At 43.8% G+C, this 26,458-nt stretch overlaps 1 protein-coding gene across 1 annotated transcript; it reads right to left on the minus strand.

Annotated features, from left to right (window-relative positions):
• Positions 1-7,860: 7,860 nt before the first annotated feature.
• Positions 7,861-26,046, minus strand: rpusd2 (RNA pseudouridine synthase domain containing 2). Its single transcript, XM_072569366.1, has 4 exons — positions 25,619-26,046; positions 24,172-24,386; positions 18,607-18,903; positions 7,861-8,908 (listed from the first exon to the last, which is right to left on the minus strand). The coding sequence occupies exons 1-4, from the start codon at positions 25,872-25,874 to the stop codon at positions 8,180-8,182; spliced, it is 1,497 nt and encodes a 498-aa protein (XP_072425467.1). The 5' UTR covers positions 25,875-26,046; the 3' UTR covers positions 7,861-8,179.
• Between the last annotated feature and the right edge of the window lie 412 nt (positions 26,047-26,458).

A 26,458-nucleotide genomic window follows, 5' to 3' on the forward strand; every position in this document is an offset into this window, starting at 1 on the left:
GTGTGCATTGTTCTCTGTGGAATTGCTGATGGAACTGAACTGTATGGAGGAGTGGGGGTGCCTTGTATACATCATCACAGCAAGTAAACACACAGGTACAGTTAGCAATGGTAGGCCGGCCTTCATTGGAAGGATTTGGCATCTCACGGTGCAGAGAGCACACCTGCAATAAACTTTGTTTAGGCTCCTTAAAAAGTAAAGATATACCAGCTTTGAGGCCTTCAATGAAAATTCACTAGATCAGTTCCTGGTGTAGGGGAGGCCAATGTTATAATGACAGATTGATTAGAATGATCTTGTTTTCTTTGGACATTGGAAGAGAGAGGGATGATCATAGTTAACTCACGAGAGGCATGACAGGATTAAAGTTGACAGGTTTATTTGCCGTCAATGAAAAGTCTTGCACTTGAGGTCACAGTCTCAGGTTGAGGAGCTTGGTTCCTCAGGCTACAAACACCTTCCTTATGAATGTTTAGACTTTTCTACCCTAGATGGCTAGCGATGCTCGAACAATGCTCCTCAATGAGATCAATAGATATTTGATCACTAAGGAGGACGAGGATAGTGTGTTTTTGTGAAAAGAAAAATCCCACGGTTTCATCTAAGGATGTTAAAGGAAGTACAGAAGCACATTGTAGACACCCTAACTATAATATTTCAAAATTTCATAGATTCAGGTCATTAGCAAGTTTTGAGAAAACTCAGGCCATCCTTCTAGATTGGAAAATTACTCCACTTTCAAAAGGGTGAGAGTGAAACCAGAAAATTATAGACCAATTAGTCTAATATCTGTGATTAGCATGATTTGGAGACACCGGTGTTGGACTGAGGTGTACAAAGTTAAAATAAAAATCACAACACCAGGTTATAGTCAAACAGGTTTATTTGGAAGCACTAGCTTTTGGAGCACTGCTCCTGCATGAGAAGATTATGGAGAATAAGATTATAAGGCACAGAATTTATAGTAAAACTTTACAGTATGTTGTAATTGAAATTATATATTGAAAAAGACTCATTGTTTCTTTCATATATAAATTGCAAACCTTTTTTTTAAAAAAGTTACATTCTCAAGTGCACTTTAACAAGTGGTGTCATGTCAGCAGATAAGGTATTGAAAGTGTTAACTCCCTGTGAGGCTGTCTGTGCCACAATGGTCAGACTGATTCTAATCTAAAAAAGACTTACAGAATATTAGATAGATTCATGCTGTTTTTAAGCAAAGTAAAATGTAATTTGGCAAGTACAAATTCACCCACAAACTTATGCGTGTGTGTGTGGGGGGTAGTCATGAGTGTCTGTGAGAGGGTGTGTGTATATGTGTGAGAGTGTAAAGGGGTTTAAGTCTGTGACAGGGTGTGTGTGGGAGTGAATGAGACAGGGTCTGAGTGTGTGTATGGTGCAATGACCATTGCACTATACCACACACACACACACCCTGTCTTATACACTCACACATACACACCCTGTCACAGACTTAAACCCCTTTACACTCACACTCATACACACACCCTCTCACAGACACTCATGACCACCACACACACACACACATATAAAAGTTTGTGGGTGAATTTATACTTACCAAATTACATTTTACTTTGCTTAGAAACTGCAAGAGTCCATCTAATATTCTGTAAATCTGTTTTTTAGATTAGAATCAGTCTGACCATTGTGGCACAGACAGTCTCACAAGGAGTTAACAGCTTCAATACCGTATCTGCTGACATGACACCACTTTTTAAAGTGCGCTTGAGAATGTAACTTTTAAAAAATTTGCAATTTACATATGAAAGAAACAATCCAGGTCTTTTTCAATATATAATTTCAGTTATATCACACTGTAAACGATTGCTATAAATTCTGTCTTACAATCTTATTCTCCACAATGAAGGAGCAGTGCTCCAAAAGCTAGTGCTTCCAAATAAGCCTGTGGGACTATAACCTGGTGTTGTGTGATTTTTAAATCAGTGGTGGGGAAATTGTTGAAATATATCATCAAGGATGGGATAATTGAACATCTTGAAATTTTCAGTTATTCAGGGAGAGTCGGCACGGATTTATCATAGGTAGGTCATGCCTGACAAATGTCATTGAATTATTTTGATGATATGACTGAGGTAGTGGACAAGGGAATAGCTATGGATATTGATTATATGGGTGTCCAGAAGACAATTGACAAAGCCCCATATAAGAGATTGTGAACTAAGGCAGAAGCCCAATAATGGAGGGTGAATTACTGACATAACTAGGAAATTGGAGTGACAGGTGACAGAAAGGAGGGATAACGAGTAGGTACTGAAATTGGCAGGATGTGACTAGTGGTATCCCACATTAAGAACTTGGATATTGGCTTAAAATGTCTTATATCCAAATTTGCTGATGACACAAAGTTAGGTGGCATTGTAAACAGTGTAGATGAAAGTCTATCAATGTCCTTTGGTAATTTTATGCTATGAAAATGAGCAAAACTGTGGCAGATGGATTTCAGTGTAAGCAAGTGTGAGGTTATCCATTTTGGACCAAAAAAGGATAGATCAAAGAACTTTCTAGATAGTATGAAGTTCAATACAGTGGATGTCCAAAGAGACTTGGGAATTCAAGTACATAGATCATTAAAATGTCACAAACAGGTACAGAAAGTAATCAAGAAAGCTGTTAAGGCTGGCCTTCACATCTAGAGGACTGAATAACAACATCGCCGAAGTTATTATGTAGCTGTACAAATCCCTGTTTGGACCCCACTTGAAGTACTGTGAGCAGATCTGGGCAGCACACCTTAGGAAAGATGTACTCCTTGGAGGGTGTACAATGTTTATTTGCAAGAATGATACCTGGACTTCCAGAGTTAGTTTACAAAGAGAGGTTACAATGTTTTTTCCAGAATTTAGGTTAAGGAGTGATCTGATTGAAGTCTTCAAGATAGTAACAAGAAAAGACAAGACAGATGAAGATAAACAATTTCCACTGGCTGGGAAGTCTAGAACTAGGAGGCATTGAGAATTAGGGCCTGACCATTCAGGAGAGATGTTAGGAAGCACTTCTACACAGAAAGGGTGGAAGATGTTTGAAGCTTTCTTCCAAAAATAGTAGCAGATGCAGGATCAGTTGATCATTTTGAATCTGAGAGATATAAATCTTTTGTTAAGCAAAAGTATCAAGGAATATCAGCCAAAGACAGGTATATATGGAGTTTGGTCACGGATCAGGCATTATCTTATTGAATAGTGAAACAAGCCGCAGGGGCTGAATAGCCTATTCCTGTTCCTATCTAGTGGCACTAAGTCAGGAATAACCTGCTCACCAAGCTTAAGCGTGGCCTCCACCAGGTTCACTGGTCTCCATAATTACAGCCTCAGTCCAGACTGATGTCAATTATGACGACCCTTGACATCAGAACTGCATTTGACAGTGTCACATCAAGGATCCAAAGAAAACAAGATGAAAAATCTATACTGTTTGGAATTGTTTCAAGCACAAAGGTAGTTAGTTGTGTTTGCTGAAAGACAAATCATCTCAGCTAGAGGACATCTCTGCAGGAGTTCCTCAGGGTTGCGTCCTTGGTCCAACCATCTTCAGCTGCTTCAGCAATGATCTTCCCTCCAACATAAGGTCAGAAGTGGGGATGTTCACTGATGATTGTACAAATGTTCAGTAACATTCAGGAAACTTCAGATACTGTTCAAATGCAGCAAGATCCTGAGCAATCGTCATACTTAAGTTGATAAATGACAAGTAATATTCACTCCATAAAAGTGGCAGGCATTAGGAATCTCCAAGAGAATCTAACCACATCCCCCATGAGGTCTACTAGCATCAAAATCATTGACTCTTTCAAATAATCAAATGGGGGCTTAGTATTAACCAGAAATTAAACTGTCCCATCTATTATAAATACTATAGTTATAACTTGCAGCATGTGTTGGTACCTGGGAATTTGATAGTGTCCATTTCAGAGACATGGATAGAGCAAGTTCAGGAATGGTTGTTACAGGTTCTGGAATTTAAATGTTTCACTAAGAACACAGAAGATAGTAAAAGAGGGGAAGGTTTGGCATTGTTAGTCAAGGACAGTATTACAGTAGCAGAAAGGACGTCTGAGGACTCGTCAACTGAGGTAGTGTGGGCTGAGGTTAGAATCAGAAAAAGAGAGGTCACCCTGTTGGGAGTTTTCTATAGGCCTCAGAATAGTTCCAGAGATGTAGAAGAAAGATAGCAGCAAGTGTAACAGGGTGGTAGTTATGGGGCATTTAACTTTCAAATTACTGACTGGAAATTCTATAGTTAGAGTAGTTTAGATGGGTCAGTTTTTGTTCAGTGTGTGCAGGATGGTTTCCTGTTACATTACATAGACAAGCCAACAAGGGGTGAGGCCACATTGGATTTGGTACTAGGTAATGAACCTGGCCAGGTGTTAGATTTGGAGGTAGGTGAGCACTTTGATGATAGTGACCATAATTCAGTTATTTTACTTTAGTGATGAAAAGGGATAGGTATATTCCGTACGGCAAGAATTATTGCTGGGGGAAAGGCAGTTATGATTCAATTAGACAAGCTTTAGGACGCATGGAGAAAGAAACTGCAAGGGATGGGCATAATTGAAGTGTGGAGCTTATTCAAGGAGCAGGTAGTGTGTGTCCTTGATAAGTATGTGCCTGTCAGGCAGGGAGAAAGTGGTCCAGCAAGGGAGCCGTGGTTTACTAAAAAAGTTGAATTTCTTATCAAGAGGAAGAAGGCAGCTTAGGTTAGGATGAGACGTGAAGACTTGGTTAGGGTGCTTGAGAGTTACATGTTAGCCAGGAAAGACCGAAAGAAGAGCCCGGGGGCGGGGGGGGAGAAGACATGAGAAGTTGTTGGCAGGTAAGATCAGAAATTGGCTACTTGAAAAAAAGACAGAGGGTGGTGGTTGATAGGAAATGTTCATCCTGGAGTTCAATTACTAGTGGCGTACCACAAGGATCTGTTTTGGGGCTAGTGCTGTTTGCCATTTATAAAAATGACCTAGATGAGGGCATGGAAGGACGAGTTAGTAAATTTGTGAATGACATGAAGGTCAGTGGAGTTGTGGATAGTGCAGAAGGATGTTGCAGGTTACAGAGTGACATAGATAAGCTGCAGAGCTGGGCAAAGAGGTGGCAAATGGAGTTTAATGCAGAAGAATGTGAGGTGATTCACTTAGGAAGGTCCAACAGGAACAGAGTACTGGGCTAATGGTAAGATTCTTGGTAGTATAGATGAGCAGAGAGAACTCTGTGTCCCTGAACATAGATCCCTGAAAGTTGCCACCCAGGTTGACAGGGTTGTTAAAAAGGAATACAGTGTATTAATTTTTATTGGTAGAGGGATTGAGTTTCAGAGCCACGAGGTCATGTTGCAGCTGTACAGAATTCTGGTGCAGCCACACTTGGAGTATTGCGTACAGTTCTGGTCACTGCAGGGATGTGGAAGCTTTGGAAAGGGTGCAGAGGAGATTTACTACAATGTTGCCTTGTATGGAGGGAAGGACTTACGAGGAAAGGCTGAGGGACTTGAGGCTGTTTTCACTAGAGAGAAGGTTGAGAAGTGACTTAATAGAGACGTGGAAGATAATCCAAGGGTTAGATAGGGTGGACAGTGAGCCTTTTTCCTTGGATGGCAATGGCTAACACGATAGGACATAGCTTTAAATTGAGGGGTGAGAGATATAGGCAGATGTCAGAGGCAGTCTCTTTACTCGGAAAGTAGTAGGGGCATGGAATACCCTGCCTGCAACAGTAGTAGACTCACCAACTTTAAGGGCATTTAAATGGTCTTTGGATAAACATATGGATGAAAATTGGATTGTGTAGAATAGATGAGCTTCAGACTGGTTCCACAAGTCAGCGCAACACTGAGGGCTGAAGGGCCTATACTGCACTGAAATGTTTTATGTTCTCTAACAGCAGGTCAGAAGCTACAGCTTTGCAATGATTGGCTCAGCTTCTGACTTCCAAAATGTCTCTGTAACCTGCACAACATAACGGAGGAGCATGATCATATTGTTTCAACTTGTCCGAAAAACACGGCTGCCACATGGAAGTGGATCAATCCCATCCAGGACAAATCTCATCCTCATTCCCTTCCCGTCCCTCCCTCTCCTCCACCACTACATAATTTTGATGTGACTGCCACATATACAAGAGAAGCCACATTTGGTACACACATACATATTATATATATATATATAAATAAACAATAGTAATTGTAGGGATTAACAAGGATGCCATTAATCTAAGTGCTGAGAGAAGTAGGATCCAACTCCAGACAGCAGGACACAGATTGCTAATGAGAAGAAATGGTGTCAGCTAGACATGACACAGTAGGGGATTATTAGGGAAGAACAGTTCTCTGTAAAAACAAAATATGAGAGAGGGGGAGAGGGGGAGGGAAGAAAGAAGTCCATGTCTGAGAAGTGTGGTTCCTCATGCAGAAAATGCACACAAGTGTAATAGGGAATGAAATGGGAAAGTCACTTTGTGTTGTGACACTATCAATCTGCACATTGCAGCCAAAATATTTTTTGGCAATGTTACAGCTTTCAGAAAACTGAGGTGCCCAGCATGTGAGAGCATGAATCATTTCCAATCTGCACACAAAGGGTTATGTCAATCAATAAAGAGCCGTAATCAGACATGTCAGCATTTTCTCACCTTGGGCTTATGTTATTGGAAAGCACGTGAGACAGTCCAGTAAATGTGACTGAACAGCTTAAAACAATGGCACTACTGTATTCTATTCTCTCTGATCTTGTATATCAAAATCCAAAATAAAGAAGAACAGAAGTTTAAAAAAAAATCATCCTGTTAAAACAATCCAAAGGTCAACCTCAGTGGTTAATGAACACCATTAATGTTGACATTGTAGTGCTGGAAAAGCACAGCAGGTCAGGCAGCATCTGAGGAGCAGGAGAATCAATGTTTCGGGCATAAGCCCTTCATCAGGAATGAGGCATATGGGCCGGGGAGGGGGTGGGGTTGGGGCCAATGTAGCTGAGAAAGCGATAATGGAGGTGAGGGAGAATGTGATAGGCCCGGTGGGGGGTGGTTGGAGCAGACAGATGGGAAAGGTGATGGAGAGATCAGGAGGGCAGCGCCGAGTTGGAGGCTTGGGACAGGGATCATTGACGGGCGGGGGGGGGGGAATGTTCGAATGAGGAAAATGTGGAAATCCACATTTATCCCACATGGTTGCAGGGTCTCAAGCTGGAATATGATACACGGGATAAATGTGGATTTCCAGTTTGCTCATTTCCCCTCCCCCTACATTATCCCTGTCCCAAACCGTCCTCCTCATCTGTTCATCACCTTTCCCATCTATCTGCTCCAACATTCCCCCCCCCCCACCGCCGACCTATCACCTTCTCCCTCACCGTCATCTGCCTTTGGTTTCTCAGATACCCTCATCCCACTCCCCTCTGCTCCCATTTATCTCTCAGCCCCTGGCCCACAAGCCTCAATCCTGATGGAAGGGTTTACGCTCAAAACATTGATTCTCCTGCTCCTCAGATGCTGCCTGACCTGTTGTGTTTTTCCAGCACCACACTCTTGACTCTGATCTCCAGCGTCTACAGTCCTCACTTTCTCCGAGCATCATTAATGTGTATTTCCACCATTGCTCGTCAGCAGGGACCCTGTCTAGAATACAGTACAGGTGAAGAAATGATCAGGGTCAGTGCTCAATAACTACACTGTGGATACTGGCCCACCCACACCTTATTCACAGGCCCACTGTTCTTCGAGATTAGGTCCAGTAGGTAGGGTATTCAACTGCCGAGTGCATCACAGCTCTCGCCCCATCCAGTGCTCACAGTGATAATTCCTGTGCAAGTAGGAGCTCGGGACTTCGCTGTTTAAACCGTGATTTAAACTTTTATTCATGTACAAAAGGAAAGTGCAGTATCCCAGTGGCATCTCAGAGGAAGTGAATCATCTGATCCATAAAATGTCACTCAAACGGAGAGCAGACAGTGTTTGCATGTCTAACTTCAGTTGCACAGTCATAAATATACAGCCTGGTGGTGTCTCTCTCAGGAAATGACTGTACTTTTCAGAAACCCCTGCATTAATATGAGGTGCCATTTCCCTCTCTCCCCCAGACATCCACCCCAGTTACTGAATGTTCAGGCCTGGGCAGGTTTTACACACACATTGGGCTTGTGGTGCGTACCTCAATCCTCTTCCCAGTCAGCTGCAGCCCAGTTGGGCAGCGATGAGCTGTACTCCCACTCCAGTCCCTTGTACTTCAGGGCATGCAGGTACATGATCAGGTCTTTCGCAGATGGGTCCTTCCTCAGTAGCTTGCACTCGCCGCACAGATTGTCCTTCACAGGCACAGGCTTCACCTCGCACTCACTAGCTGTGGGCTCCAAAGAGTTGTCGTCGCTAGCCTTCCCCGTTCCCTCCTCAGCCCCGTTGCTCTTCTTGTTTGCAGAAGGCTCAGTTTGGCCCACGTGGGGTGGCGTGACGTTGGTGCTCCCTTTGTGGTCATCCTCACCAGTGCAATGGTGATCCACTTCCAAGAGATCTAGGCTCTCTTTCAACCGGTGATCGTCCACCAACGTCTTCAGCAGCTCATCGTCTGTTCTGTCTAGTGTCCCCCCTTTGCCCCTATTAGGTCCCCAGGCCTCGGTATTATAGACGGGATCATTCACAATGGGATGACCCAGGTACTGGAGGTGGACCCGGATCTGGTGGGTGCGTCCAGTGTAAGGGGAGCAGTGCACTACACTGGACACGCCGTTGTAGCTCAGTTTCTGGAAAACGGTCTTGCACGGTTTCCCCTTGGGGTGCACTCGGCACACACCGACCTTGTAGGAGATGGTGAGGATGGGTTCCTCGCAGGTAATTTCACCATCTGGAAACTCGCCCTGCACTCGACACACATATTCCTTCTGCACCTGAAACAAAACAACAACAGTCAGCCAATACCATACATCAAGGTTAGGGTGAGAATATGTATAAGGTATGAGCAGGTAGGGAAAGAGTTAAGTTTAGGGTTGCAGTACAAAGGCTCAGCTAGCATGACTTTCACCAGCTAAGAACTTGCAGTAAACAGCGAGGTGCTAGAGGCAAGGGTAGTGGTTTAATGAAATGAAGAACATCTATCGTGTAATGCCAGATGGCTTAATCTTTACTGTTGATGCTCGCTGATTATAATGGTCACCCAATCAATATAGATGTTGCCCTATTTGGATGCTCCCCCCCTGTAAATGACTATATAATTCCTAAAGAATCTGTTGTCCAAGAGAAGACTGAGAACTCATGTCTTTGTGTACATGGGTGATCACTCTCTCTCCAGGGCTCGGAATAAAGATGAAGAAGGTAGAGCCATCCTGTTTCTCTGAGTGTTTGCTTCAACTGATATGGAAATGGGAAGACAATATTGGCAAGCCAGGTAGGAGTCCACATGAATAGTTATGATCAGACAGGGTCAGTGATCACCTGGAACACCAGTATCTCGAGATAGACAGGCCCACAAGATAAGATTTTGTCCCTCTCAATATTCCTGTTTGTTGAAAACAGTCCCTTTGTTCAATCGCTTTCTATTCTGCATACTCCTCGAAAGGTAATTAGTTCAGTTGAGAGACACAGTTCCAAAAACGCGTTGACAAACAGGGGTTCGAGTCCCCTGGTTTAATTGTGGTTCGAGTCCCTTCAGTAAAAAGAGTTTGGAGTACAACAGACACGAGGTTTGAGGCTTCGGAGCATTTAAAAAAAAAATTAGAAACCAGGAACTTGAAAGAAAATATCGAAACAAAATTTTGTACTTCTTTAAGTATTCACCTTTGTATCCCACATCTCCTGTTAGAAGTACTTTTCGGACAACATAGCATCACCAGGAAAAGGGGAAGAAAGTGGAGCCAGTCCACTTAGATCCTGACAGTAAGGTGTATTGACTACCAGGGAAGCTTTGTCCAGGTTTTTATTGTGGGAGTCTCAGTTTCTAAGCTGGCGAGTCTTTGTCCTGGGGGAAGAGAGTGGCTTGGACTGTGGCGTCATGTGGTCCGTTGCGAGGGTTTTCTCTTTTTATAAATGTAATTTCATCGAGAGGATGCAAGAAAAATAAAAACGAGAAATGCTGAAATTAAGATTGCATCAATACTTGGGTAGAAAAAGGAAGTTTTGCTGTAAATTGTGCCATGCTGAGAGTGTTTGATATTTAAATATTTTAGTTTGTTAAACTACTGGTTCAGAAAATCCTTTTAAGTGACTGTTTGAACCAGGATCTCAATTTAGTGTGTTCTGTGGTCTATGTAATAGGGAAGATTTTGATTTTTTTACATTAATGTTATACATTAGGTCATTTTTAAAATTATCAAATATGTCACCTTAAAACAAATTGATTGATAACCTTGAGCCCCTGATTTGTTTGAAATTCTACAACAGTAGTCATGCTTTCGCCAGATGAAAGTATTGAAAGTTGCCACCCAGGTTGACAGGGTTGTTAAGAAGGCATACAGTGTTTTAGCTTTTATTAATCGAGGGATCGAGTTCTGAAACCATGAGGTTATGCTACAGCTGTACAAAACTCTGGTCACTGTATTATAAGAAGGATGTGGAATCTTTGGAAAGGATTCCAAAGATACCTTTGCTGTTTTTTTTAAAATGCAGAGTGTTCACAAAAAAAGAGTGCATTTTAATTTTGATGTTTTGTTAAGATTTTAGAGAACACAGAACGTGAGGCTGAGCTGTTTAAGCTCTGTCAATTATTGTTAAGACTTCATTGTCCCCCCACCCCCCCCCCCCCCTTAAAAATACAAATTCAAAGAATGCTAATCTCTACAAAAAGTTGCCACCGTAATTCTGACTTTTATTTGGGAACTTTCATTTGGAGAACATACTTTAATATATTTTGTTTTTGTTCCCCATGAAAATTTGAGATTTAAATCTGAACTGAAACTGCTTCTTCGATGGCTAAAGCACAGGGAATAATTTGTTGTTTTCTTGCTGTCCCAGATTTTTGAAATACTTTTCCTGACAGCTTTCACATTAGCCAAGTATCAATTTGTTAAAGGAAAATAATTTTTGAATAACCTGAATGAGGTCCCCTGAGGGTTTGATTTTAGGACCATTGATTGTTATTTATAAATGACTGAATTGTTCAGGCAGTACAATTTTGAACATAGAACATTACAGCGCAGTACAGGCCCTTCGGCCCTCAATGTTGTGCCGATCTGTCATACCAATCTGAAGCCCATCTAACCTACACTATTCCATGTACGTCCATATGCTTGTCCAATAACAGCTTAACTGTACTTAAAGTTGGCGAATCTACTACCATTGCAGGCAGAGCATTCCATACCCTTACTACTCTCTGAGTAAAGAAACTACCTCTGACATCTGTCCTATATCTATCACCTCTCAATTTAAAGCTATGCCCCCTCGTGCTCGCCGTCACCATTCTTGGAAAAAGGCTCTCCCTGTCCACCCTATCTAACCCTCTGATTATCTTGTATGTCTCTATTAAGTCACCTCTCAACCTTCTTCTCTCTAACGAAAACAGCCTCAAGTCCCTCAGCCTTTCCTCATAAGACCTTCCCTCCATACCAGGCAACATCCTAGTACATCTCCTCTGCATCCTTTCCAAAGATTCCACATCCTTCTTATAATGCAGTGACCAGAGTTTTGTACAGCTGTAGCATAACCTCATGGTTTCAGAACTCGATCCCTCGATTAATAAAAGCTAAAACACTGTATGCCTTCTTAACAACCCTGTCAACCTGGGTGGCAACTTTCAAGGATCTACGTACCTGGACACCGAGATCTCTCTGCTCATCTACACTACCAAGAATCTTACCATTAGCCCAGTACTTTGCATTCTGGTTACACCGACCAAAGTGAACCACCTCACACTTGTCCGCATTAAACTCCATTTGCCACCTCTCAGCCCAGCTCTGCAGCTTATCTATGTCTCTCTGTAACCTACAACATCCTTCATCACTATCCACAACTCCACTGACCTTAGTGTTGTCTGCAAATTTACTAATCCACCCTTCTACACCCTCATCCAGGTCATTTATAAAAATGACGAACAGCAGTGGACCCAGCACCGACCCTTGCGGTACACCACTGGTAACTGGACTCCAGGATAAACATTTCCCATCAACCATCACCCTCTGCCCTCTTTCAGCAATCCAATTACTGATCCAAACTGCTATATCGCCCACAATCCCATTCCTCCACATTTTGTGCAATAGCCTACTGTGGGGAACCTTATCAAATGCCTTGCTGAAATCCAAATATACCACATCAACTGGTTTACTCTCATGTACCTGTTTGGTCACCTTCTCAAAGAACTCAATAAAAGGTTTGTGAGGCACGACCTACCCTTCACAAAACCGTGCTGACCATCCCTAATCAAATTATTCTTTTCTAGATTATAAATCCTATCTCTTATAATCTTTTCCAACAACTGAAGACAGACTCACTGGTCTATAATTAACAGGATTGTCGCTACTTCCCTTCTTGAACAGGGGAACCACATTTGCTATCATCCAGTCTTCTGGCACTATTCGTGTAGACAATGACGATTTAAAGATCAATGTCAAAGGCTCAGCAATCTCCTCCCTGGCTTCCCAGAGGATCCTAGGATAAATCCCATCCGTCCCAGGGGACTTATCTATTTTCACACTCTGCAGGATTTCTAGTACCTTTTCCTTGTAAACCTCAATCACACCTAGTCTAGTAGCCTGTATCTCAGTAATCTTCTCGACAACATTGTCGTTTTCTAGAGTGAATACTGTCGAAAAATATTCATTTAGTGCTTCCTCTATCTCCTCTGACTCCACACACAAAATCCCACTACTATCCTTGATTGGCCCGAATCTTACTAGTCATTCTTTTATTCCTTAAGTACCGATAAAAAGCTTTAGGGTTTACCCTGATCCTATCCGCCAAAAACTTCTCATGTCTCCTCCTGGCTCTTCTGAGCTCTATCTTTAGGTCTTTTCTGGCTACCTTGTAACCCTCAAGCGCCCTGAGCCTTCACATCCCATCCCAACATAAGCCTTCTTCTTCCTCTTGACCAGAGATTCCACTTCCTTCGTAAACCACGGCTCCCACGCTCTACAGCTTCCTCTCTGCCTGACAGGTACATACTTATCTAGGACACACAGTAGCTTTCCCTTGAATAAGCTCCACATTTCTAGTGTGCCTATCCCCTGCAGTTTCCTTCCCCACCCTATGCTCCCTAAATCTTGCCTAATTGCATCGTAATTGCCTTTCCCCCAGCTGTAACTCTTGCCTAGTGCTATACACCTATCCCTTTCTATCACTAAAGTAAACATAACAAAATTATGATCACTATCACCAAAGTTCTCCCCTACTTCCAAGTCTAACGCCTGGCCGGGCTCAATACCCAGTACCAAATCTAATGTGGCTTCACCCCTTGTTGGCCTGTCTACATACTGTGTCAGGAAGCCCTCCTGCACACACTGGACAAAAACTGACCCATCTATAGTACTCGTACTGTAGTGATCCCAGTCAATATTTGGAAATCGAAGTCGCCCATGAAAACTACCCAGTCTCTCTCACTCCTATCAAGAATCACCTTTGCTATCCTTGCCACTACATCTCTGGAACTATTCGGAGGCCTATAGCAAATTCCCAACACTGTGACCTTTTCCTGCCCATACTACCTCAGTTGACGAATCCCCCAAACATGCTTTCTGCAACTGTAATACTGTCCTTGACCAACATGCCACCCCTGCCACTCTTTTACCATCTTTTCTGTTGTTACTGAAACATCTAAATCCTGGAACCTGCAACAACCATTCCTGTCCCTGCTCTAACCATGTCTCCAAAAGGCCACAACATCGAAGTCCCAGGTATCAACCCATGTTGCAAGTTCACCCACCTTATTCCGGATGCTCCTGGCGTTGAAGTAGACACACTTCAAACCAACTTCTTGCTTGCCGGTGACATCTTGCGTCCCTGAAACTTGATTTTGGACCTCCCTACTCTCAACCTTTTCTATACTTGAACTACAATTTTGGTTTCCATCCCCCTGCTGGATTAGTTTAAACCCACCCCAATAGCCTTTGCGAATTTCCCCCCCAGGATATTGGTACCCCTCTGGTTCAGATGAAGACCATCCTGCTTGTAGAGGTCCCACCTATCCCAGAAAGACCCCCAATTATCCAAGAATCCAAAACCCTCCCTCCTGCATCATCCCTGTAGCCACGTGTTCAACTCCTCTCTCTCCCTATTCCTTGCCTCACTAGCACGTGGCACAGGCAACAAACCAGAGACAACAACACTGTTTGTCCTAGCTCTAAGCTTCCATCCTAGCTCCCTGAATTTCTGCCTCAAGTCCCCATCCCTCTTCCGACCTATGTCATTGGGGCCAATGTGGACCACAACTTGGGGCTGCTCCCCTTCCCCCTTAAGGATGCCAAAAACATGATCAGAGACATCACGAACCCTGGCACATGGGAGGCAACACACCAACTGTGAGTATCTCTTGTCCCCACAGAACCTCCTATCTGTCCTCTTAACTATGGAGTCCCCAATAACTACTGTTCTGCTCCTCGTCCCCTTTCCCTTCTGAGCAGCAGGGACAGATTCTGTGCCAGAGCCCTGTACCCCACTGCTTTCCCCTGGTAAGTCGTTCCCCCCCAAACAGGAAACTTATTGTCGAGGGGAATGGCCACAGGGGATCCCTGCACTGCCTGCCGATTCCCTTTCCGCCCCCTGACTGTAACCCATTTGCCTTTTTCTTGTACCTTAGAGTGACTACCTCCCTCTAACTCCTCCCAATAACACCCTCTGCCTTCCCAACGATCCAAAGTTCATCCAGCTCCAGCTCCAGTTCCCTAAAGCGGTTTTTGAGGAGCTGGAGTTGGGTGCACTTCCCGCAGATGTCGTCAGCAGGGACACTAGTGGTGACCCTTACCTCCCACATTCTGCAGGAGTAACATTCAACTGCCCTAACCTCTATTCCCACTATTCTAAATTCCCAAAGAGACTGTTGAAAAAATAAGGAATAAAAAAAACTTGTTACCTTACCAATCTGGCACACAGGTCCTGTTTTTGGGTTAGAGGAGGAGGATGGATGGGAGACACTACCCGAGTAGTGTTTCGGGTAACGCAACCACACAAATATATGACTTCCTAGAAGTCCTTCACTCCTCCCTCGCACCTCTCGGCAAATGGAGGCCCGACTTGCAAGGCAAGACCCTTTTAATGCGAGAAAACTCACCCTTCCTGGCAGCCCTTGCTTCACCACTCCTCTTTATGGATTGTATAAAACTTGATAATGTCATAAATAGTGAACAAAGTTACAGACTTCATGACAACTGAGAATGTTGAAATAGGCAGACACAATTTAGTGTAGCTAAATGTGTGACTGTTTTCATACTGATACCCACCTTGGCAAGGAAGGAATGATAGAGGAAATGCAAAGATACTTTCAGCAGCTAACAGTCTCTAGAGTTTCTCCATTCACAGGTAAAGCACTCCTTCTGACCACCACCCGCCCCTCCACAATCTGATCCAATGGATTCAATGAACTACCCAATCATGAGCGAGAAAAGTGAAGAAGCCAACAATGGTGATGAGGAGGTTCGTACGCCTTTTGTCAGTGGCCTTCCAATAGACATTGAACTACGTGAGCTTTACCTTCTCTTTCAATCATTTAAAGGGATATGACGGTTCACTGATCAAGCTAACTTCAACACAACCAGGTGGCTTTGTTACATTTGACAGCAGAGTGGGAGCAGAAGCAGCAAATAATGCTGCGTTCACCTACCCTGCTGCTGCAGCTGCCACACTTCATGCTCAAAAGAGCTAGTATCCTCCGTCCGAAGCATCTCCACAAGAATGGAAGTCTAGTCAGTTTTGTTAAATATTTAAATGCCCTTATCCAAGAATTCAGATTTCTCCGTGGAGTGACGTGCAAGGACAGACTGGATTTTGTTTTCAGGTTGGACTTTACTGAAGGAGATTTTGGATCACTGGCTCGTTTCCACTCAACTTGGAGGGGATGGAGTAGTCACTAAGGACGGTGGGTTTAAGAACTTTGCTGGTGAACTTTTTTCGCCACGGGAGGATCTTGCAGATTCTATTACTGCATGGACTAGTATTTTTTGTTGTTATAATCATTGCACGTTGCATGTCAATAACTTGCTTAAGTACTGGCAGTAAGATTCTTGGGAAGAAGGTGGTACTGTCATCTAGGTGGTTATCATTAAATGATAAGAAGAGGGAATGAGAATGTGTATAAGGTATGAGCAGGTAGGGAAAGAGTTAAGTTTAGGGTTTGGGACAAAAGCTCAGCTAGCATGACTTCCACCAGATGAGAACTTGCAGTAAACAGTGAGGTGCAGGAGGCAAGGGTTGTGGTTTAACAAGGTGAAGAACATCTATCGTGTAATGCCAGATGGTTTAATCTTTACTGTTGATGCTTGCTGATTGTAACAGTCACCCAACCAATATAGTTGTCGTCTTATTTGGATGCTGTTCCCTGCAAGCGACTATATAATTCCCTAAGAATCTGCTATTTGAGGGAAAACTGAGAACTCATGTCTTTGTGTACATGGGTGATCACTCTCTCTCCAGGGCTCGGAATAAAGATAAAGAAGGCAGAGCCATACTGTGTCTCTGAGTGTTTGCTTCAACTGATACGGAAACAGGACGACATGGGCATACAGGGAAGTATCTGCAGTGATTCAGATCAGAGACCATGTCAATGGTCTCAATCCTCCCCATTCCAAACCCAAAACTCATGCCCCCTCACTCTTGTATCACTGACAGCCATCTCAGCCCCACTCTACCCAAATCCCTGATCTTATGTCACTCCATTCGATCCACCATGATCCTCCAAACAGCATCCCAACCAGACCAAGGCCCACACCTTATTTCTGTAACCCCACATTGCCCGTGGCTAACCCACCAAACATGCACATCGCATAACACAATGGGTAATTTAGCATGGCCAATCCTTCTAACCTGCACATCTTTGAACTGTGGGAGGAAACTAGAGAAACTGGAAGAAACTCTTACAGACACAAGGAGAACATGCAAACTTCACACAGATAGTCACCCAAGGGTGGAATCAAATCTGGATCCTTGGTACTATGAGGCAGCAGTGTTAACCACTGAGCCACCATGCCACCCATTTATGATAATTCTTAAAGTCCAGCCTGAAGGAAAAGCATTAGATACCCCCATTATACACTCACTTACATCAAAGGATAGGAAAGGGGACTGGATCTGTGGAGCTGAGCCCCCACCTCTGCTTTCCCCATTTCTACTATCTATGGATTTTTGGTGTAGCATTCTCCTCATCCAGACATGCAGGTGAATAGAAGGGCTGGCAGCTCTTCAATAACAGAGAGGATCAAGGGCATAAACAATCCATATTACAGCCAGCACAAAACTCCAGCACCAGATCAAGAGATGGTGACTGGGATTGGAAATCTTGGCTGCTACTCCCCAGTGCTCCCTTGTGCATAAGCTTCGAGTTCAATGTTAGTCTCAGAACAGCTGTGCCAAAACTCTCCAGTCTGAGATGGCAGGTCACATGCTTGAGTCTCTTTCCAGAGAATCAAGCACATAATCTGGGCTGACAATTGAAGTGCAGCACTGAGAGAATGTTCCATTTTCAGAGCAACACATATCACAGTGAGCTTTCACCTGACCTTTCAGGGGAGTTTGTAGGATTAAATAATGATCTCATATCAAGAGGATATCAAATGGCAGTTATCATAAATTGAATTGAATTGAATTTCACATTAAATTGTGATAGAGAGAAGATTGGGTGTAAACCTAATGTTTTAAAATGAAAGAAAGGCAATGAGGGTATGAAGATAGTGCTGGCCAAAGTGAACTGGAAAATAAATAGGTAAAGGATAAGTCAGTAGAAAGGCAATGGCAGACACTTCAGGAGATATGTCACAATGTTCAGTGAGAAAGAAAGATTTTAGGAGATTTGACAGAATGGATACTGACAGAATGCTCCTTATGAGAGACAGTTTTAAAAAAAAACCTTGCATTAATATGGAGAACAGGAGAAATTATTTTTTCTAAGATTTGTCTTCTGTAGAAAGCAATGGAGGCCAGATTAATGAATTTTTTTTGAGGCAGAATTAGACAGATTCTTGTTTGATGGAGTGGGGGGGCGCAAGACATCAGATAAGCCATGATCGTGTCAAGTGGCTCAACAGCAGCTCGAGAGGATAAATAGCCTACTCTTGTTCCTGGTTTGAGTTTCCAGCCAAATCAGGAATATATCCATTATCAAGTTATCCCTTGACCAATATTGTTAAAACACATTATTTGGTCTTGATCACATTGTTGTTTATGGGAGCGTGTCGTGGGTAAAGTGGCTGCCACACTTGTTACATTTAAAACAGTAACTACATTTCAGAAAGTACTTCATTAACTTCAAAAACCTAAGGGACGTGCTGAGACTGTGAAAGACACTGTGGAAGTGCATGCCAACAGAGATTAGTAAAGTTCTGACTGACAGTGGTTAGCACAGCATAACTGGGGATCACCTGAGAACTGAATATTTGAAGCCAACATCGAGACTTGGCCCGAGTTACTTTACAGTCAGTCTCTCGCTCTCTCTCTCTCATGCACACACGCGCCATACCTGTCTCTCTCGGACTTGCTGGTCCATTTTCTTTGAGACCTCGACTGTCTTGGCGAACATGAGGACCCCAGAGGCGAGCCTGTCCAGACGGTGAATAGTGTGCAGCTCGGTCAGGCCATGCTCTTTTCCCAGTATAAAGATGACAGTGTTATGTCGGAACCGGCCACAGGGGTGCACAGGAATGGAAGCCGGTTTATCCACCACCACGACTTCCTGGTTCTGGGTCAGTATCGTTAGTGGCTGATCAGTCACAGGAGGCTCATGCCTGTGCACTGTGTTCCTCATGAAATCATTGTTCTAGGACACATCAGAAGAAACCATTAGTACTGATGAGCACTGTGTTCTCCAAATTTCTCTCTGCAGGCCGCAGATTGTGCACTAAGTTACGCAACGCGTTCCAGATCGCTGCGAGACTGCACACATCCACATTGCTCAGGAAGAACACGAGCTCCATCCTGCCAGCTCCTCACACCAATCAAACTGCTGCAGGCTGAATAAAATGGCAACTTCACACGTCAGACACAAAACTGCATGGCAGCAAACACTGACCAAGAGATTTGCTCACAGCGAGGTGACAAAAGAACCAATCATGGCCCCAAGAGCCCTGACTCTGGTCAGGGAGGGCTCTCACAAGGGCTATCCACATTGTGACTGTACGGTGTGGAATCAGCCTGAAGGTGCCTCTGACAACAGCCTAGTCACAATCACTTTGCAGCGCTCAACACGAACAATGAAGAATTTGTTTAAGGAACCAATCTCACTACTGGCTTCAAACCACACGAGACAGAGGGGAACATTCTAACAAGGAGAAAGGAGAATTTTCACTTGATGGCCCATTAGCCCATCAAATTTATTATGACAAAATTACATTAGTTCCACTTTCCTGCACTTGGTCCATGCCTTTTTGCTCGCCTTTCTCCTAATGCAAGATTTGGCAGGGAAATAATTATGGTTCACTGACCACAAGAAAAGGTGGATTAGGGTTTCCTCCTAGTGGCTTTATTGGGCAAAGCTACCAGCCAATGAAAAACTAAACTCTGCATCTACCACAGTGGCCTGTTAATAATCTAATTGTACTCACATGGACAGACCTGCTTGTTTATGAAGCAATACCATTAGAGAAGTTAACCAGAGCAAGAGAACAAACACTTTTATGATCAGCTGCCCATATGTACTCTATTAGTCAGAATTATGCTAATCAACAACTAACTTGCAGAGAGCCCAATCCAGTTAATACAGAAGACAGCCTGCTCCCGTACACAGAGACCTATGCCTGGGCTCCTCCTACAGACGCTGACTTGTGCATGGGGACTCCCAACAATCATTGGTGAGATCTGAAGAGGTTCCAGAGAAAGGTATGGGTCACATTGCAATTTGATGTGCAAGTGCAGGTAAGTTAATTGTTGCTTTAAGTCTGTCCAAGAAAAAGGTTGCAGTAGTGAGTATAGTGAATTCTTTCTTGATTATATGTTTTTGGAGATAAGTCTCTTGATTAAACTTAAAATATAAGCCATAGCTATTAATTTAACCTGGGGCAGTGTTTGTAGAGGAATAAGACGGTGTTATTTTCTGGGTCTGTAGATTGTGAAGGAGCAAAAATGGCCTTTGCAGTAATATGTACTTCTTGTCAGATGTGGGAATTTAAAGAGAGTTTTAAGGGTTACTGCGGATTATATCTGCCATAAATGCTGTTGGATGCGAATCTTATCAGGTCGAGTGGATCGGTTGGAGAGACAGATAGAAGCGATGAGGAATTTGCAACAGTATGTGATGGATGGCAGTTATAGGAAGGGGGGAAAGTCTCAGATACAGTCACATAGATGGGTTAACTCCAGGAAAGGTGAGAGAGGTCGTCACCTAGGACAGGAGTCTTTTGTGGATATACCCATTTCAAACAGGTATGCTGTTTTGGAAAATGTAAGGGGTGATGGATTCTCAGGGGAACTTAGCACGAACAGTCAAGTTTCTGGTATTGAGACTGGCTCTAATGCAATGAGGGGTACGTCGGCTTCCAAGAGATCAATTGTGTTAGGGGATTCTGTAGTCCGAGGTACAGACAGACATTTTTGTGGCCAGCAGAGGAAAAGCAGAATGGTGTGTTGTTTCCCTGGTGCCAGGATCAAGGCTGTCTCCGAGAAGGTGCAGAATGTTCTCACAGGGGAGAGGGGCCAGCAGGAGGTCATTGTCCACATCGGAACCAACAACATTGGAAGGGAAAAAGGTTGAGACTCTGAAAGGAGGTGAGAGAGTTAGGCAGGAATTTAAAAAGGAGGTCCTCAAGGGTAGTAATATCTGGATTACTCCCAGTGCTACGAGCTAGTGAGGGCAGGAATAGGAGAATAGAGCAGATGAATGCATGGCTGAAGAGCTGGTGTGTGAGAGAAGGATTCACATTTTTGGATCATTGGAATCTCTTTTGGGGTCGAAGTGACCTGTACAAGAAGGACAGATTGTACCAAATTGGAAGGGGACTAATATACTGGCAGGGAAATTTGCTAGAACTGCTTGGGAGGATTTAAACTAGTAAGGTGGGAGGGTGGGACTTAGGGAGATAGTGAGGAAAGAGATCGATCTGAGATGGGTACGGCTGAGAACAGAAGTGAGTCAAACAGTCAGGGCAGGCAGGGACAACGTTGGACTAATAAATTAAACTGCATTTATTTCAATGCAAGGGGCCCGACAGGGAAGGCAGATGAACTCAGGGCATGGTTAGGAACATGGGACTGGGATATAATAGCAATTACAGAAACATGGCTCAGGGATGGGCAGGACTGGCAGCTTTATGTTCCAGGATACAAATGCCACAGGAAGGATAGAAAGGGAGGCAAGAGAGGAGGGGGGAGTGGCATTTTTGATAAGGGATAGCATTATAGCTGTGCTGAGGGAGGATATTCCTGGAAATACATCCAGGGAAGTTATTTGGGTGGAACTGAGAAATAAGAAAGGGATTATCACCTTATTGGGATTGTATTATAAACCCCCTAATAGTCAAGGGAAATTGAGAAACAAACTTGTAAGGAGCTCTCAACCACCTGTAAGAATAATAGGGTAGTTATGATCGGGGATTTTAACTTTCCAAACATCGACTGGGACTGCCATAGTGTTAAATGTTTAGATGGAGAGGAATTTGTTAAGTGCGTACAAGACAATTTTCTGATTTCAGTATGTGGATATACCTACTAGAGAAGGTGCAAAACTTGACCTACTCTTGGGAAATAAGGCAGGGCAGGTGACTGAGGTGTCAGTGGGGAGCACTTTAGGGCCAGCGACCATAATTCTGTTCGTTTTAAAATAGTGATGGAAAAGGGTAGACCAGATCTAAAAGTTGAAGTTCTAAATTGGAAAAAGGCCAATTTTGACAGTATTAGGCAAGAACTTTTGAAAGCTGACTGGAGGCAGATGTTCGCAGGTAAAGGGACTGTTGGAAAATGGGAAGCCTTCAGAAATGAGATAACAAGAATCCAGAGAAAGTATATTTCTGTCAGGGTGAAAGGGAAGGCTGGTAGGTATAGGGAATGCTGGATGACTAAAGAAATTGAGGGTTTGGTTAAGAAATAGAAGGAAGCATATGTCAGGTATAGACTGGATAGATCGAGTGAATTCTTAGAAGAATATAAAGAAAGTAGGAGTATACTTAAGAAGGAAATCAGGAGGGCAAAACGGGGACGTGAGATAGCTTTGGCAAATAGAGTTAAGGAGAATCCAAAGAGTTTTTACAAATACATTAAAGGACAAAAGGGTAACTAGGGAGAGAATAGGGCCCCTCAAAGATCAGCAAGGTGGCCTTTATGTGGAGCCGCAGAAAATTAGGGAGATACTAAATGAATATTTTGCATCAGTATTTACTGTGGAAAAGGATATGGAAGATATAGACTGTAGGGAAATAGGTGGTGACATCTTGCAAAATGTCCAGATTACAGAGGAGGACGTGCTGAATGTCTTGAAATGGTTAAAAGTGGATAAATCTCCAGGACCTGATCAGGTGTACCCGAGAACTCTGTGGGAAGCTAGAGAAGTGATTGCTGGGCCTCTTGGTGAGATATTTGTATCATTGATAGTCACAGGTGAGGTGCCGGAAGACTGGAGGTTGGCAAACGTGGTGCCACTGTTTAAGAAGGGTGGTAAAGACAAGCCAGGGAACTATACACCGGTGAGCCTGACCTCCGTGGTGGGCAAGTTGTTGGAGGGAATCCTGAGGGACAGGATGTACATGTATTTGGAATGGCAAGGACTGATTAGGGATAGTCAACATGGCTTTGAGCATGGGAAATCATATCTCTCAAACTTGATTCTTCTTTGTTACTTCTTCAGAAAGCTTATTGATGAGGGCAGAGCAGTAGATGTGATCTATATGGACTTCAGTAAGGCGTTTGACAAGGTTCCCCATGGGAGACTGATTAGCAAGGTTAGATCTCATGGAATACAGGGATAACTTGCCATTTGGATACAGAACTGGCTCAAAGGTAGAAGACAGAGGGTGGTGGTGGAGGGTTGTTTTTCAGACTGGAGGTCTGTGACCAGTGGAATGCCACAAGGATCGGTGCTGGGCCCTCTACTTTTTCTCATTTACATAAATGATTTGGATGTGAATATAAGAGGTACGGTTAGTAAGTTTGCAGATGACACCAAAATTGGAGGTGTGGTGGACAGTGAAGAGGATTGTCAGATTACAACAGGATCTGAATCAGATGGGCCAATAGGCTGAGAAGTGGCAGATGGAGTTTAATTCAGATAAATGAGAGGTGCTGCATTTTGGGAAAGCAAATCTTAGCAGGACTTATACACTTAATAGTAAGGTCCTAGGGAGTGTTGCTGAACAAAGAGACCTTGGAGTGCAGGTTCATAGCTCCTTGAAAGTAGAGTCACAGGTAGATAGGATAGTGAAGGCGGCGTTGGGAATGCTTTCCTTTATTGGTCAGAGTATTGAGTACAGGAGTTGGGAGGTCATGTTGTGGCTGGACAGGACATTGGTTAGGCCACTGTTGGAATATTTCATGCAATTCTGGTCTCCTTCCTATTGGAAAAATGTTGTGAAACTTGAAAGGGTTCAGAAAAGATTTACAAGGATATGCCCTCTAGTTCTGGATTCCCTGACCCCAGGGAAAAGACTTTGCCTATTTACCCTATCCAACCCCTCATAATTTTGCCAGGGTTGGAGGATTTGAGCTACAGGGAGAGGCTGAACAGGCTGGGGCTGTTTTCCCTGGAGCGTTGGAGGCTGAGGGGTGACCTTATAGAGGTTTACAAAATTAGGGTGAGAAGGGAAAGATATAAAAGAGACCTACGGGGCAACTTTTTCACACAGAGAGGGTGATACATGTATGGAATGAGCTGCCAGAGGAAGTAGTGGAAGCTGGTTCAATTGCGACATTTAGGAGGCATTTGGATGGGTATATGAACAGGAAGGGTTTGGAGGGATATGAGCCAGGTGCAGGCAAGTGGGACTAAATTGGGTTGGGATTTCTGATCGGCATGGACGGGTTGGACCGAAGGGTCTGTATCCATGCGTACATCTCTGACTCTACTGAAGCTGGTAAACAGCAGCATTAAATCCAAAATGCATACCTTTAGGACTGTATTGAGGTCTGCAGGTTCCTCATTAAGACGGATTCGGCCAGCTTTGGCAGCCTGGTTGTAATACTCGATTGGTTCAATGCGGAACTCAGAGCTGAACACTTCCCGCAGTGTCTTTCCAACCCAGCGGCCTTTACAATATGTCTGGAAGTCAAAGTAGTATGGAAAGACCTTCCTCAATCCGTTCTCAAAGTAATACTTGGTCTCTGAAGGGCAAGGCAAAGGAAAGAAGATTTTCAGTTCAATTACAAGTCACTGGTGCATTTTAATAATCAGCAAAGACATTGCATTGCACACTTTTCCCACTTGTCGCCAGCCTACCTCCCTTCTCTTCTGAACTAGCTTTCACACATGTTGAGTCCTGGGTTAGTTAGCCAGCACCCAGTCCTTTTGCTTCTCCACATGTATTCCTCAACATCAGGCTATTCAACTGTGAAGACTGCACACCTGAACTCTATTTCTGCCGGCAAGCACCTTTCATGGAGGGTTGTGGCTGAACTGGAGCCCCGACTGTTCATATCCCTCCTGAACTTGATGGACTCTTCCAGGACAGACCAGGGATGGTCAAGATTAGTGACTCGGGAACAGGGTGGCGAGTGACTTTGTCTCGACATTCTGCCCTCAGCTCTCCATCTCACCATCCAAGTCACTGGTAGACTCCAATAAACTTCCCCCCCTCCATTCTCAGCAAATGGAAGAACACAACACAAATGCACAAGGCACTGTTTGCAACCATCTTTAGTCAAAAATGCTGTGCAAACAATCCAATTGAGTCTCCCCTAGCATTATACACAGCCAAAGCCCAGGTTGGGGGGTGGTGGGTAGATGCAGAATGGCAAAAAGGTGCTCGGGGAAGCAGCAGTGTTTTAACCTCATGTAGTACAGAGATGTACAGCATGGATACAGACCCTTCAGTCCAACTCGTCTATGCCGACCAGATATCCCAACCCAATCTAGTCCCACCTGCCAGCACCCGGCCCATATCCCTCCAAACCCTTCCTATTCATATACCCATCCAAATGCCTCTTCAATGTTGCAATTGTACCAGCCTCCATCATTTCCTCTGGCAGCTCATTCCATACACGTACGTGAAAACGTTGCCCCTTAGGTCTCTTTTATACCTTTCACCTCTCACCCTAAACCTATACCCTCTAGTTCTGGATTCCCTGACCCCAGGGAAAAGACTTTGCCTATTTACCCTATCCAACCCCTCATAATTTTGTAAACCTCTATCAGGTCTCCTGACCAAATAAAAGCTAAAAACAGAAGAGATAACAGTAATGTAGTGATGTCTGAAAAGAAATAATGTGCTTATTACTTGCAGTAGTTATAAAAATTAAAAAGGGCCCGCCCTCTCATTTCACGCCTCGTTGGATAAAGTGATACAATAAGATTATTTTTTAATGTGTTCATGGAGGGGCCCGCCCGCACTCCTTACCGTTGAAATGCTGATGCCCGAAGCTGATGCCCAGATTCTTCTTCCCGGGAGGGGGCACGTAGCGGTCGCCCTTGCCTTTCTTGTTTCTCGGCTTCTTAGTCGGCGGTTGACCGTGACCCTTAATCCCGAGTGCCGACTCCTCCTCCTCCTCCTCGATCTTCTTGCGCTTGTCGCCACCGCCGACAACCGAAGCAGCGCCGCTCATCCTCGCAGCGTTCAACCGCACTGCAGACAGGCACCAACGTGGGCACCACATGGCAGCTTACGGGCCTTCGGGATTTCCGGGCGCCGAGAAACCGAGAAGGACCCCCACCCCGTTGGATAAAGGGGAGAAGAATGCGTCCCAATATATGCCTGAACAAGTCTTCACATTTCCAACTTTCAAAAGAAAACTCCCCTCCAAATAAGTACACTCGGTAATCCCTGCAGCCAGGCTTCAAGCCGACCCTAAGTAGAAATATCAGAACCAAGAGGTGGATTGAGTCATTTGTTTTCGTCCAAATACTTTAGATCCTGATTCCAATTACACCTTTTTCTTCATGTTCCTCCACTCCCTCACCCAACAAAAATCTAACTCGGCGTGTAAAACTCTTAATTGATTGTTCAGTTTTGAAGGGAAGAGACCCCCCACCCCAATTCATGATTTCAATTTTAAGCAAATGTGGAGATGCCGGTGTTAGACTGGAAATAGAACCAGTCTGACTCAAAATTGGGATACAGACGAACTCTAACTTCACACCTTTAATGCATTGTCTGAGCTAAGCTGTCACTTTTTAATATATAAAACCTTAAGTTATTGCGAGAATGTAACTTAAAAGAAGTTCTGGGGTTTATATATTA

Source organism: Chiloscyllium punctatum, chromosome 4 (assembly GCF_047496795.1).
Source record: "Chiloscyllium punctatum isolate Juve2018m chromosome 4, sChiPun1.3, whole genome shotgun sequence".
Lineage (NCBI taxonomy): Eukaryota > Metazoa > Chordata > Chondrichthyes > Orectolobiformes > Hemiscylliidae > Chiloscyllium > Chiloscyllium punctatum.

Coding starts and splice junctions, on each gene's coding strand:
- rpusd2 (XM_072569366.1), bottom strand. CDS start 25,874: ATGTGGTGCCCACGTTGGTGCCTGTCTGCAGTGCGGTTGAACGCTGCG. Junction 18,904..24,171: donor ACCTCAATACAGTCCTAAAG/GTATGCATTTTG, acceptor GATGTGTCCTAG/AACAATGATTTCATGAGGAA. Junction 8,909..18,606: donor AGCAAGTCCGAGAGAGACAG/GTATGGCGCGTG, acceptor GTTTTGTTTCAG/GTGCAGAAGGAATATGTGTG.